Below are 13,506 nucleotides of genomic sequence, written 5' to 3'. Positions count from 1 at the left end.
TAATGGCATTAAATTTAACATTTAAAGTTGATGTTGAAACTAAAAATATGCAATTAAAATGTGGGTGGGGTGGGGGCATTTAATGGCAGTAAGTTGATGTTGAAACTAAAAATATGCAATTAAAATGTGAAATTATTTTTTGTTTATTGCATTCTTGAAATCAAACAGTATTTTGTTGTTGGAGGCATTGAAAAGAGAGTAAGAGTTGATTTTTTACAGCTGTGCTAGTATCAGCAAATGCATAGTCTGAACTGCCGGCTACYCAAGTGTATGCTTACAAATGCAATTTATAGTTAATATTCCGAGAAAATATATCATTAAAATAGCAAAGCGCACACTTGCTATCATTTTATGCCCAATAAAGCAATTAAAATAGCTGAATAATTACGAATTTAATTATTAGTTGTTGCTACAAGTACTTTATATTACTATGAAACATGCATTAATCACTAACTGTAACTTATTCTATGTATGTATGGCACATACATATGTACATATGTACATGCTGAGTACTATTTTACAGCGAATTCACTAATTGTTGCTGAGGCATTCTATTTTTATATGAAAGCAAACATTCCAGATTAATTAGCTGCTATCAATTCTAGTAATCTGCACAAATATTCCACATAACAATTCCGAAAAATATTCACAAACTCAACCAAAATATGATTCAACACTTCACTATTTATTCGTCAACTTTTCTTAAAAATAACGGTACACCATGCGCCGCACACTACTTGCATATATCTCATGCTATCTTCTTCGCATGCCACATGCTCAAATTCATCACAGTATTCCATTTTGCGCCCTAAACCGAGTTGCCCATGCGCATTCCACCCAGTTGCATAGAGCGCACCGCAATTCTTTTGCAACAGCGTATGGCGTGCACCTGCATATACACGCAGAGGTACGCATTCCTCGCCCGTATCTTCCAAGATGTCAYCACTTTCTACACTAGCTTTCTTACGRAGGCATTTACACTYGGGCARCTCGACAATTTGCGGCAAAGTAAACACTGTTGGTTGTTTAAGGTCACCAATCGATGTTGTTTTGAACATACGTAAGCCTAGYTGACCATTTGAGTTGAAACCCCAAACGTAGAGATCACCAAAGGCCGAWATAGCTGTGCTATGCCAGCCACCAGCAGCTATAAAATTAATCTGCAAGGAGCGTAAATTAGTACTTGTAAGGAATTCATATTCAACCATATCCATACCTTAATGCCAGCAAGCGCTTCTATCAATGTGGGTGTCTCTTCGACGCGTAACACATCGTGTCCCAATTGTCCTCGACTGCAGAAAATATAAACAATTTATTTGTTGTTTTGAATTATTTTAATAAATATTTCAACAAAGTTCACTCACAATCCATTGCCCCAACTGTAAACATCACCATTTGCGTTGAGTAAGAGCGCATGTTCAAATCCACATTGTAGTTGTTTCACCCGAAAATGTTTCGGAAATTGATGAATTTTACTCGGCACGCTATAGACTGCATTTGTCTCGCTTATCGCGACRKTGATGTTGGARCCACACGCAATATGTGTAATATGAATGCGCGCTGCTTGCCCCARCGTGGGCTTCAGGTCGCCGAAAATAGTTCGTTTCTGTGGCAATGCTAGCACTTCGGCCTCGAGCTTAACTTCTTGCAGCTGGGCATCGTTCTCAGCGCGTACTTTGTACAATTTGCCATTTTCGCACAACACAAGACAGAATCTATCACATGCGGCCAATTGCACTATGCTCTCTGAATTCTCTAAACTTAATGTTGAATTTGGTGTACCAGACAAAAAGCCACGTAGCATAAGCTGATTTTTTGTAGCATAGGCAGTGTAGCTCCAACTGATTGCGACATGCAAAATACTTTGTTCGCCGGTCATTGACTTTTCCAATGAGATACCTATAAAACATATAAAATTTTCATATTTTTATACCCTCAAAAAATGCGTAATTCCGCACCTGTAAACGCGTTTCCGCTTCGCTGACCGTCAACGGCGAACTGACCGAAGCCATTGAAGCCACTAAAAGCGAGCATTGGTATTACGTTGTAACATAAATAAAATTTTCTCTCCAAAGTAGTTGATGMCGCTTACACATGTTCACTTGTATGCTAAATAATACCAAAAACAATCGCTAAATAAATATCATCGTGAAGATTCGTAACACAGTCATAATAAATAGARCACTATTGTATCTTTGCCCGCTACCGTTGCCTCGTCACCTCCCGGCTGTTACTAATTCACAAGCTTTGCCGCTGTCGTTGCTATTAGCATTACATGAACAAACCTATCTGCCCTCTATATATTCGGCTGTCACAGATAATGAATTGTATGGTGGATCTGCTGTTAGCCCTCTCAGTTAGTCAGTTAGTATACTTTCATTTGCCGTTAGTGGTGGTTATGTTTCTGTTTATATAATCCAGGCTCGTGCATCAATAAATTTACTTCAAGCTTAAACGCCAGTTAAACTACAAGGAAATAATAGTGTCACTGCATCTTCTCAAGAAATGGCAAGTAATAAAATATATATGTATAGATTTSTGTGAATATTGCAAGCATACCGTGMATTAAARTGTTTTCCTTGTAAAATTCAATACTGAAAATTGTGAAATCGTTAACGAATTTTTAATAGTTGTTTGTTTATTTCGGTACCGTTGTCATGGAAACAAAACAATTTCTTTGAAAGGAAAATTCAGCGCCACACTTTGGAAATTTTCTATTTACATTTTGATCAGCTGTTTGTAGCTGTCAAAGTAAATGCAGTCCACATGATTTGAAGTGTAAGTGGACTGCGAGTGTGGTAGATGTGATATGGTGTGGTGAAATGTGTGGACATAGCGGAAATTAGATTTAAATCCGTTGAAAGCATGGTGTGTTATTGATTTACAAGAATGTGAGAAATGAAAGAATATAATTTATAGTTGTACAAATTAGATCTTCAAATGTGAATAAATTGTGTTAAGCTGTTGATTATACTTTTGATTTTATTTGATACTTGTTATTTTATGTTATCAAATAATAACGAATGAAAGTAACGATAAGAAAAAGACAAACGACCACAATTTCGATTGCTTAACGAGTTATAACCATTTTCTAGTTGGAAGAAACCCGTTATTTTTTTGTAAATTTTGTTGAAGTGGCTTGTTTCTGCACTAAATAAGTAAATAAAAAATAAAAATATTGTAGATTTACAAAATTCCATGTGCCTCAATAATCGCTGATTCAGCCCACGATGAACATGGTGAATGATCAAAGGATTAGTCAAAAATTTGCATATAAGTGGTGATTTCGCAAGAAAAAAATCGATTTTTTGAGAAAATTAATAGTATGTAAAGACTTAAAAATCGAAATTATTGTCTAAAACGGATTTCTTCGATTAAGCAACAGATATATGTATGTATCTAAAAAGGTCGCGTGAAAATTTCAAATCGTTCGCTTCAGCGTTTCCAGAGAAGTTTTCTTCAATGTCTCTGACAACAGCTTTTCGAGAAAAAGGCGTTGAAAACTTTGGTAAACTTTGGTAGAAAAAAGCTGAAATCTCCAAAATGTCGGATTARCTTCAAATTTGTGGATTTCACATACAGATCTACTTATATGATTTATGAGCGATTTTTTTTTTTTTAATTCACAAGTGGACATAACCGCTTTGGTTCGAAGTCTGCTACCGCTATAAAAATTATAAAGGAAAAATATTTTATAACTATCATTTTTTTATTTTATAAACATTAAGCCCCTCAACTGCTCACGTTACTAATCTAACTCGCATTCGATTGTTCCATATAAATCAACGACGCTGCAGGGTTTACTATCATTATTGCGCAAACTGCGTCCCAGCCCCGACAAAGAAGCTAGAATACTGTTACTTGGCCTAGATAATGCTGGCAAGACGACAATTTTAAAGCAATTGGCATCTGAAGATATTGCAACGGTAAATTTTCCACCAACCAACCATTCGACATGCACTTTTTTCACCGAAACTAGCACAACAACCATAAATACGATTTTATTGCATTAATGATTGTTATTCGATTCGCATGTAAAAGCGTATGTATGTACATATATAATTGCCACAGGTCACACCAACCGCCGGTTTCAACATAAAATCCGTAGCGGCCGATGGTTTCAAGCTCAATGTCTGGGACATTGGTGGCCAATGGAAAATACGGCCTTACTGGAAAAACTACTTTGCGAACACGGACGTATTGGTAAATATACAAAAAATAACATGTGCACAAGTGCAATACAACTAGGAAATCGTAAAAATATATACTAAATACATCGTCACTACTTCTTTTTCGTCTCATTCTCTACACAGATTTATGTAATTGATTGTACAGATCGCGAACGTTTATCCGAAACTAACCGTGAGCTTTTCGAATTGCTTATGGACAATCGCTTAAAGCAGGTGCCATTGTTGGTGTTCGCCAACAAACAGGATTTACCGAATGCCATGACCGTCTCTGAGTTAGCCGAAGCGGCGCAGTTGGTGCGTTTAGAGGAGCGCACCTGGCAGATAGTCGGCTGCTCAGCCGTCGATGGCACGGGCATCAAAGTAAGTGGCAATGCAAAAAGTGTAAAAGCAACATATCGGTATACAAAGTTTTTTTTYYTWTTTTTTTTTTTTTTTTKGATTATTTTTGTTTTTGGTTTTCTTCTTTGCTGTGCAGGAGGGCATGGATTGGGTGTGCAAGAACATGAAGAAATGAAAAAGTTTATGCAGTTCGCAATTGTAATTGCTATCGAATCGCTTTAAAGCTACAACCACAACAACAACAGCATGTTAAAGCAAACAACGGCAATCGCATTACAGTTGTTGTAGTTCCTCTACGCATGTAATTAGAAAGTATTATTACTAATTAGTTGATAATTTTATTATTAGTTAGGTTCCCTCTATTTGATTTATAAACACTCAACTCTTAACCGTTTATGTGAGTCATAAGCAAATAAATATATAATACAACAAATGTTAAACTCAAGTACCACAATCAGTTATTTAAACATTTCCTAATCAAGTTAATAAAACGTAATGCAATTACTAGGAAATGGCTACCATTTTTTCAAYTAACCCTCAAAGAGTGTCTAGTTTTCGGATGTGTGCAACTACTTTAASTTTATTTGATTGTAATTAATTTTATTTCATAATAATTTTTTTAGTGCTATATTGTAAGTATGTTAGCATAATTTTTATAGTCTCGGAACATGTTGCTAAGGAATATAATAGTCGTTTTCAGCTAGCGGTTGTTAGGTTAGGCAGCCATCGAGCTGATCCAGAGATCGCACTTGAAATACTATATACAGTCCTTTTTGAGGCTATATATTTTCTAGCACGGTGGGTTATCTGAAAAGGTGATACAGTGTGCGTAACAATCAAGAAGGAAGTGTTGAAATGTTTTCACCTCGTTTTCTTCCATACGTGAGTATCTATAGGGTATTGGTGTGTTAGAACCCYCTAGGGAGAGGTTTGCCTTACCGATAGCAAAGAACTATTTGGATCACCTATGATCGAACTTGGGCCGAAAGGTTCTCGGCAACGCATGAATCGATAGTAACCAAGCTCCCATGAATCCTAGCTGTCTAGTAGTAGAACACACGAGCAGAGGGGAACAAAACGGTTGTTTGTAACATATAAAATGTATTGTGTTATGATAAATGCCAATTTTAAATTCCATCAGAATAGAAATTCCAAAGGACAGCTCAGAACGCCGTTCAGTTGTGGTGTTTATGAGTTTATCTCAAATTTGTTGAGACGGTTAATGTCAGTTTYRGCTATGTCTTCGAGTTCGCCGAAGATAAGTCTTGCAAGGGCGGACAATGAGCAAGGAAATTTCTGGGTGTTTCCACCTCACCCCCTTTCACACAACTCTAACCACTAGTGTTCTAGCTTTACCGCCTAAATGCCTATTGGCCGGTATATGCCGGTACGATTGCGGCAAGATGAATTGGGATAAGAGCAAGTAGCTCAATAGGTCTCGTGCGTTCGTCTCTAGGCCATGGTCACACAGGAGCTAGTCGTTGACAAGCGCCTTCTAGGCGTACGTGAGGTCCATTGCTGGATCGCAAGATCCTAATTAAGATCCAACACCTCCCACGCACATCTCCCTGAAAGGAGCTGCAATTTGTAGCAGTACATCCGCCGTCAGCTTAATAGAAGCCACTTCTGCCTGAAAAACGCTACAGCGGTCCGGTAGTCCAAGAATAAAAAAGAAAGGCAGCTTTTTACAAAAAACATTCGCTGCAACCTTCACTCTTAACTTCGACCCGTTCTTTAATTCGAACTTTGACCAGTCCGTGAATAAGCTCACTGCGCTTGTTCTCCTCATCCACATATTCCTCGACACGACCTCGATTTAAGCGGAGAAAAAGGTCCTCTACTGCAATATATCATAAGGCATCCGCTATCTGCATTAATCCCTCCTCAATATATGGCCTCCACAAAAGCTTTCTATAAAGAGCCCTGGGTATTTTTTCAATAGGGACGCTACAGAAGCAGAYCTGTCCCTATCGGTCTACAAACGACGTCATATCATTTACTATCGAAATTGGGAGTCAGTGGCCTCAACTTTAAGAGCGCTACGTCAAATTTATGGTCGTCATAGTTGACCTCTCAGATCAACAGTTGAASATATAGTGCAGAAATTTTAATCCACAGACAAAGTACAAAATGTTCCGGTGTCAGTGAGGCAAAGAAGGGACCATAGTGTCCAGAATATTGCTGCCGCTTGTGCATCAATTGAGGAAGACACAAATCTGTGTCTTACACRTCGTTCTCAAGCGTTGGGCATCACTGTGACGTCGTTGTGGCGAATTTTTCGRCAATATCTTGGCCTACATCCTTACAAGATCAAATTTACGCAAGAACTGAAGCTGCTTGACCACTAGAATCAGAATCGTCGTATGTTCGTGAATTGGACCAAGCAACAACTTGAAAATGATCCAGATTTTCGTTTAAAAATCATCTTCAGCGATGAGTCTCATTTGTGGATGAAAAAATTAAAAATGCGTTATTGATATACCGTTATTGATACAATGATAACCGAATATACGGCGACACAGCCACACCTCAAATATCACAATCGATTTATTGAAAACCAAGTTTGGTGAACTGTTATCTATTTCGTGAGATAGTCAATTGACCGTCTCGCTCGTGCGATTTGACGCCGTTAAACTATTTGCTGAAGGTCTACGTCAAGTTTATAGTCTATGGCAGCAAGCAATCGACGATAGATGAACTTCGTATGAATATCAAACGTGAAATTGCAGCAGTATCGGCCGATTTAAGCTTGAAACCCGTCGAAAATCGTGTTCAGCGTCTAGACTTCTGCAAAAGGGCCCGTGGGGGCCATGCAGAACAAAACGAGTTCCATACATAATGGCATCAAAAGCATTTGCACTTTCATGGCTTTTATAGCGCTCTTAATAAAGCACTCATTATTTCATCTTATCAACAGGTTGTTTTTTTTTTTTTTTTTAATGTTAATATTCCTTTTTATGTCTAATGGCTTTTGTTTAATTACTTTGGAGAGTTATTTTTCTTCAAACGGGTTCTGCTAGCAACATTTTTGCTTTCAACCGAAATGAAATATCCAATTTTACCCTTTTTTCGATTAGTTCATTATCGTCATTTCCGGTCACGTTCGTCCGAACTCTTACAAGTTCATGTGCATTTCTTCTTCTTCTTCGCAACAAATACATTTCTTATAACGTACGAGCACTCTACTTTTATCAGACCACCTAATTACCCGTTATCTGAAATCTTTTTAACAAAGATAATTAGAATGCCAAGGCTGATTTAAGTACTAATAAACATAGCAGTGAGTAATAAATATCAACGCACTTAATAAAACATAAAGTTCTTTTTACTTATTTGTGGGCCGTACACACTGTTCTTTATTACGCTCACTCGACTAGAGGGCCTACGTAATCGGAGCGAACAAGGATTTATAACCTAACATTAGACGCACATGCTGCAACAACATCAAGAACTGTACTTTATTAATTACTTACGCATGTCGTAATCAATCCACGAACACAGAGGGGGTTTCAAAACCCCACGAAGTAGAAAAAAATACATTTTTCATATGTTTCTCATATTTATTAATTAACTTAATAACGGCTAAATTTTATTTATTAAGTACATACAACTAACAACTAACTAAATTTAATTTAAAAAAATAAGCAGCCGTGATCTTCTCGCTTAACGATCACCGCTTTGTAGATCAACATCACATCCACAGCTTGTTGTTTTTGTTTTTCGTTCGTGTTGTTGTCGTGCTCAAACGATCAATACAAATTCTGCCCACAAGCACACCGCGCGCTCACAACTCATTGTGCACATACTCCGTGGTCACTTTAGCCTCGCCCTCATGGAAGCCACTACAATCGACTGGATATTTGACCTACAAAGAGTGTGCAGAGAAGAATAAAATGTTGCAGTTAGCATACTAATTGAATTCATTATCAAATTGCTTCGATCAATTTGTTAAAATTAAATCCAAACTGTGTTACATACACACATTTCTCCACCGACTCCATATATCTATGTTACTTGTGCAGAGTTCTGACATGGCAGACAAAGTGCTAATGAATAAGACTTACCTCACAGTTGTAGGGCGCATTTATGACGCCAAACAATGTCCAGAACGGTGTGCCAGTTTCGGTGCTAATGAATATGGCCGCTCCCATGCTGCCGATCTTCACGATTTTCGGACTCACACCAGAAATAAGGCCACGCGCATTGCCAGCCGCACTTTCTTCGTGCGAATTCAATTCACAGAGCACATAGCGATCACATTGTGGAGATTTCGAGATAAATCTGTAGGCACGATGTACTTTGAGCACCGGCTCGATGACCTGTAAAGGATGCAGAGAGGTTTATATTTTGGATTTTTTTATTCAAAAGTTCCTTTTTAACCAATTTCTATTATAACGGTTGATCCAAGTAAAGGTACTTTTTTCAAAAGTTTTTTTATTTTGATAGATCACGTGTGAGTTTGGCATTTAATCGTGGAAAGTCTTACGCCAGAATAACGTTTCCTAATTGTTCAACTTTCTTACGAAAATTTACGTTGTATAAAGAATGCGTATCGCACGCTTCGCTCAACATATGGTCAACATAATCGGCCTACTGAGCCTAGCATCACCCATCTTGAGACCCAGCATTCACTATTGGAAAATATTCGACCGAGTAGACTACATCCAGCTCGCATTGAAGAATATATAGCAGCCGTAGCTGAGAGGGTATAGGAAAACTGTGAAGAGTCGATTCAATAGCGGTCGCAGCAACTCGGACTAACGTTTGGAACGACTTGGCGCATTTAAGTCGATATCTTAAATTGAATGTATACAAAATAAGCTTGTGAAAGAACTGAAGCCGCTCCATCTTCCCAAACGACATCGCTTCGCTCTATGGGTTCTTGAAAAGTTCCAACAAGGTCCGACGTTTTTGAGCCAAACTTTGTTCAGCGATGAAACCCATTTCGGGCTAAATGTCTCAAACCGTCCACTTGATGCCTGAAAATGAAGCTTGGCAACATTTTGTTTCAACAAGACGGCGCCAGTTCCTACATATCGCATCAATTAATGGATTTATGGAGAGAACACTTCGGTTTGCAGATGATTTCGCCGAAAACGGCCGATTGGTCGTTATGATATCACACCGTTTCACTTTTTCCTGTAGAGATACATACATATGTAATGTCTAAAGCCTGTCCGCATAGACTCCCCTTCGATTCAGGTCTTGGAGCTAAACATCATGTGCTTCATTCACCAGTTACCAGTTGAATTGCTCGAAGGACCATCTGAGACGAGTCCGCGGCCAACGTTTGAGGGAGATAATCTTAAAAAAATTAGTGCCAAAGAATGTTCTTTCCGCATAAAATTTGGGGTTTCTTCTTTAAAAAGTAGCGATCACCCTTTTTTAACGTAAATCGATTAAATTCGTCAGACTTATCCTATTTGTTTACAGCTTCAGTGTCTCCTATGTTTTTTTTTTTTTTTTGGGTGTTACCAACTTCGTGCCTAATTAATGTACTCCGTTCAGGGTATAAATAAAGTCCCGAGCATTAAATTTTAATATTAATTACTTTCTCATTCAATTACTTCCATGATTTATTTACTTTCCTTCACGCTCTAACTTAGTTTTAGCACTCAAATAAGCTCTCACTCATCTCACTACTCGTTATTCAAGAATTTCTACCATAATTAGCATAACCTCATTTACGCGCTCGCCTACTCACCTCCAAATTGAGCGTATCGGTTAGTTTGTCACTCAGTTCGGTAGCATTGAACTGCAGTAGACCTCGCGCTTGACCCAATTTCAGCAATTCTCTGGCATAGCCGACAGCCGGTTTGACATATTGGCGCGAGTTGATCTTCACATTGAGATGTTGCTTGGCCACATGATCGCACAGATTTGAGATGGTCTCGCTGGCGCGGCTGGGGTCGAAGTAGGTGCTCTTTGGATAACCTTGAGACTTGAGAAAACCGTTGAACATTAATTGCGCCGTCTGGATGTATCTGCGTGGTAAGACAAAGCAAAAGACAATAAAATTAGAGAAAAATAAAAAAATAATAAAAAATAAAATCAGAAAAGAAACAAAAAAAATTTCAATTTATGCCGCGAAAATGTCGGTTTGTATGTATATAGGTATGTAAATATGGCTTGAGTATGAGTAAGCCAAATAAATATTACTGTGCTCAAGTACATACTCAAGTATATATAACATTATTATATACATATGTGTGCTTTTATACTTATTTACAAAGGTGAACGTAAACATTGAAGGGAAGTTACGCGGTCTGCCCGCAGCCAAAGTGAAAGTCAGTTGTAAATTACCACATTTTTGTGTTTTTTTTTTCTTCTTAATTCCAGCTGCGCGCATTCTACCAAAAAGTTATTTGGTGTTTTCCTTCAAATTATTTATTTATTTTGCCACTAGAAAGTGTTGCTTGCTTTGATTCAAAGGTGAAATTAAAAGACAGAAAATAAGAGTTAATGACGAGTTGCTTGGTCATAGAGGCGACTCTTCGCTGTTGCTTTGTTTTCATTGTTGTTGTAAATATTTTACTTTTTAATTAATTATTATTTGACTGGACGTCACTTTACTCGAAAGCAAAATAAAACAAAAATTTTTATTTTTTCGTAACGGTGGTTTAAAATAGTTTCAGCTAGAATTGTCTATTAGGCTCTAAGAAACTCATAGAAGGTTTGGTAGAAATTTCGGTTAGCACGGTTATTAACTGGTAACTTAACCGGTAGGTGGCTTGCGGAGATGTGTCAAAATGAACATAATGGCAAGGTGTCCAGATATATGCCTCTCTATCCGTTCTACGTAATACTTGGCGGTTGACTGGAAATCGAAAGCTCTTACAAAACACTGTTATTCGTAAAAGTTCGAAACTCGAATTTGTAGAAAAAATTAAAATTGTAAACCGATTCAAAATATATATACATTTCGTATTCCAAAAACCAATTTTAACCAAATCTGGAATATTGTATTGACACATCATTGAGTAGCACACGGATCATAACAACGCGTGCTTCTTAAACAATACATTTTTTTATTTCATTGATTTTTTTTTTTTTTACTTAACAAAAGACAACTCACGCTTCTCTGAAGATATATGTATGTTATGTTAAGCTTTGAATAAATAATGGTTCTTAGATGTGTCAATTCTACCCGAAATTTGTCCCCAGTTTTTCTAGCACTCATAACCTAATATGAGGATGAGCGCGCTTTCGGTTGCATTTCAACCGGTTAATGTTTAAAATATTTTAATGAAACGAAGCTGTGATGAAACTTAATATCAAGTGAAAAGGTCTTGTTAAATTATATATATGGATAACTTTAATGGAGCATTTCTCGAAAAGGCACATCATAACTGATTCATTTATCAACGTTTAAATTTTAAAGTCTTTCTTATATTTAGTCATTCTCTCAAATTTAAACAGTGTTAAATTATCGCTGATATTCATTATCTTTGAGACCATAAATACATATACTCTTATGGCTTTCAGTTCCTATGTGACGTAAAATAGATTAGCAACTAATTTCTAGTCAAAGAACCAGATTTTCCTCGCCATCAGATTATCTACCAGTCATATAAGGCATAGCTGCCTTATACGGAACTTCAACATTTATATGTATATGTATATATGTATGGCATATAGATCTTCTTAAATAACTTCCAAATCGCTACAAGTCCGAAGTTTGTAAGAAAAAATGGGTAAACTTATAAACTGACTAAGAAGTAGTATATGTATTCTGATAAGCCATGCTGGAGGGAATCTTAAGGCGTTACATGGGTTTACGGGTTTTGTATTGTCTTAATAAGCTTTATAATAGCTCTAGAAATTCTCCTAAATTTTCAAGTTGTTTCGGAGATACGGCCTTGAGAACTTGTGCGCTCGAGGCTGTCTAGGCTACCATAAGTTTACTGTTTTAACCGGGGTTTTCTCGAAACTGTGTTCTTGAAATCGGTTGTAAAGATTTATCGAGAACTATGCAACCGATCTCCATAGAATTTTACATAGGTCTTTGAGATACACTTCTCTCGAAAGACTCGGATGAAGGATTTTTTGGTTACAACTATTTGAAAAAAAAAAAAAAATTCGCGAAATTTTCACTTTTTTGAAAAAATGTCTGCCAAAAATACAATTTTCAGCATTTTTCCCTTCGTTCAAGTTATAAGTTCACTTTTGAACTAAAACACGTATTTTTTCATTATTGCTGACTCTGTAAGGAGTTATTCTGACAATAGTAAACTGTCAAATTTTACAGTGATATTTCACAACGATATTTCTCATACTTTTGTTTAAGACGTCACGATTTAAATTAGTTTCTGTCTAACAAACAATAAAGAACTAACGTTACGAAGCTATCGTAATCTGCATTTCTAACATTCTTGACCAGAATTTCAAGCCTTTTTAGGAAGCTTTTATGTTGTTATAACCGAAAATTGCTTAATCATTTCAAAACTATAACTGACAGCTGTCAAAATAACAAACTGAACATTAGCAAATCTGTAATACCTTTAAATTCCCAGCAAAAAACGAAAAATTCTTAATTCGAATACAATTTGAATGTTATAATTATACAACACTTGAATCGATTAGATTCAAACTCATAAAACCCACAAAGAATTTTTCAATATAGAAACTTCATTAGAACGCATTGTGTCCGACCTCATTTCGCGCTTAAATAAATTCGCCAAATAGAGAACAAAACAAGTCGTGACAAACGGAAATTATTATATTTTTTTAGTATTTAGGATAAGACGCTAACTGAATAACTGTAACGTGTTTAAACCAAATGAGTAAATCGTGTGCGACGTAAGCACCGCCGAGGTGTTAACGCCTTCGATGACAAAGTAAGTCACGACGATGAAGACGAGATAGTACGTTAATCAGGTGGGGTGGGAGGAGTTGCACGATACCGTGCATGACAATCGAGGGAACTTGCTATTAACGCACCGGTTCTTGTATAAAAAAAAAAAAAAAAAAAAAAAAA

General features: G+C 36.9%; 3 protein-coding genes across 3 annotated transcripts in view; 1 reads left to right on the top strand and 2 right to left on the bottom strand.

Moving 5' to 3' along the window:
* Positions 1-664: 664 nt before the first annotated feature.
* On the bottom strand, positions 665-2,494 carry LOC108977496 (RCC1 domain-containing protein 1). Its single transcript, XM_018947203.1, has 4 exons — positions 1,959-2,494; positions 1,365-1,899; positions 1,217-1,292; positions 665-1,160 (listed from the first exon to the last, which is right to left on the bottom strand). Exons 1-4 carry the CDS (start codon positions 2,032-2,034, stop codon positions 693-695), a joined length of 1,155 nt encoding a protein of 384 aa, XP_018802748.1. The 5' UTR covers positions 2,035-2,494; the 3' UTR covers positions 665-692.
* On the top strand, positions 2,425-4,980 carry LOC108977498 (ADP-ribosylation factor-like protein 3). The gene is made up of 5 exons (XM_018947204.1): positions 2,425-2,508; positions 3,798-3,926; positions 4,072-4,203; positions 4,314-4,550; positions 4,666-4,980. The coding sequence occupies exons 1-5, from the start codon at positions 2,506-2,508 to the stop codon at positions 4,702-4,704; spliced, it is 540 nt and encodes a 179-aa protein (XP_018802749.1). The 5' UTR covers positions 2,425-2,505; the 3' UTR covers positions 4,705-4,980.
* Positions 4,981-8,099: 3,119 nt separating this feature from the next.
* Positions 8,100-13,506, bottom strand: part of LOC108977512 — a 7,327-nt gene continuing 1,920 nt past the window's right edge. Inside the window, exons 3-5 of the mRNA XM_018947226.1 lie at positions 10,234-10,513; positions 8,594-8,848; positions 8,100-8,394 (exon numbers count right to left, since the gene is read on the bottom strand). Coding sequence (XP_018802771.1) covers positions 8,314-8,394; positions 8,594-8,848; positions 10,234-10,513 — 616 coding nt within the window. The 3' untranslated portion in view covers positions 8,100-8,313. The remainder of the gene's footprint in view (positions 8,395-8,593; positions 8,849-10,233; positions 10,514-13,506) is intronic.

The sequence above is a fragment of the Bactrocera latifrons genome, unplaced genomic scaffold (assembly GCF_001853355.1).
Source record: "Bactrocera latifrons isolate USDA-ARS-PBARC rearing strain unplaced genomic scaffold, ASM185335v1 scaffold_90, whole genome shotgun sequence".
Taxonomy (NCBI): Eukaryota; Metazoa; Arthropoda; class Insecta; order Diptera; family Tephritidae; genus Bactrocera; species Bactrocera latifrons.
This window is presented reverse-complemented; position numbering and strand designations above follow the sequence as displayed.

Coding starts and splice junctions, on each gene's coding strand:
- LOC108977498 (XM_018947204.1), top strand. Junction 3,927..4,071: donor CATCTGAAGATATTGCAACG/GTAAATTTTCCA, acceptor TAATTGCCACAG/GTCACACCAACCGCCGGTTT. Junction 4,204..4,313: donor TTGCGAACACGGACGTATTG/GTAAATATACAA, acceptor TTCTCTACACAG/ATTTATGTAATTGATTGTAC.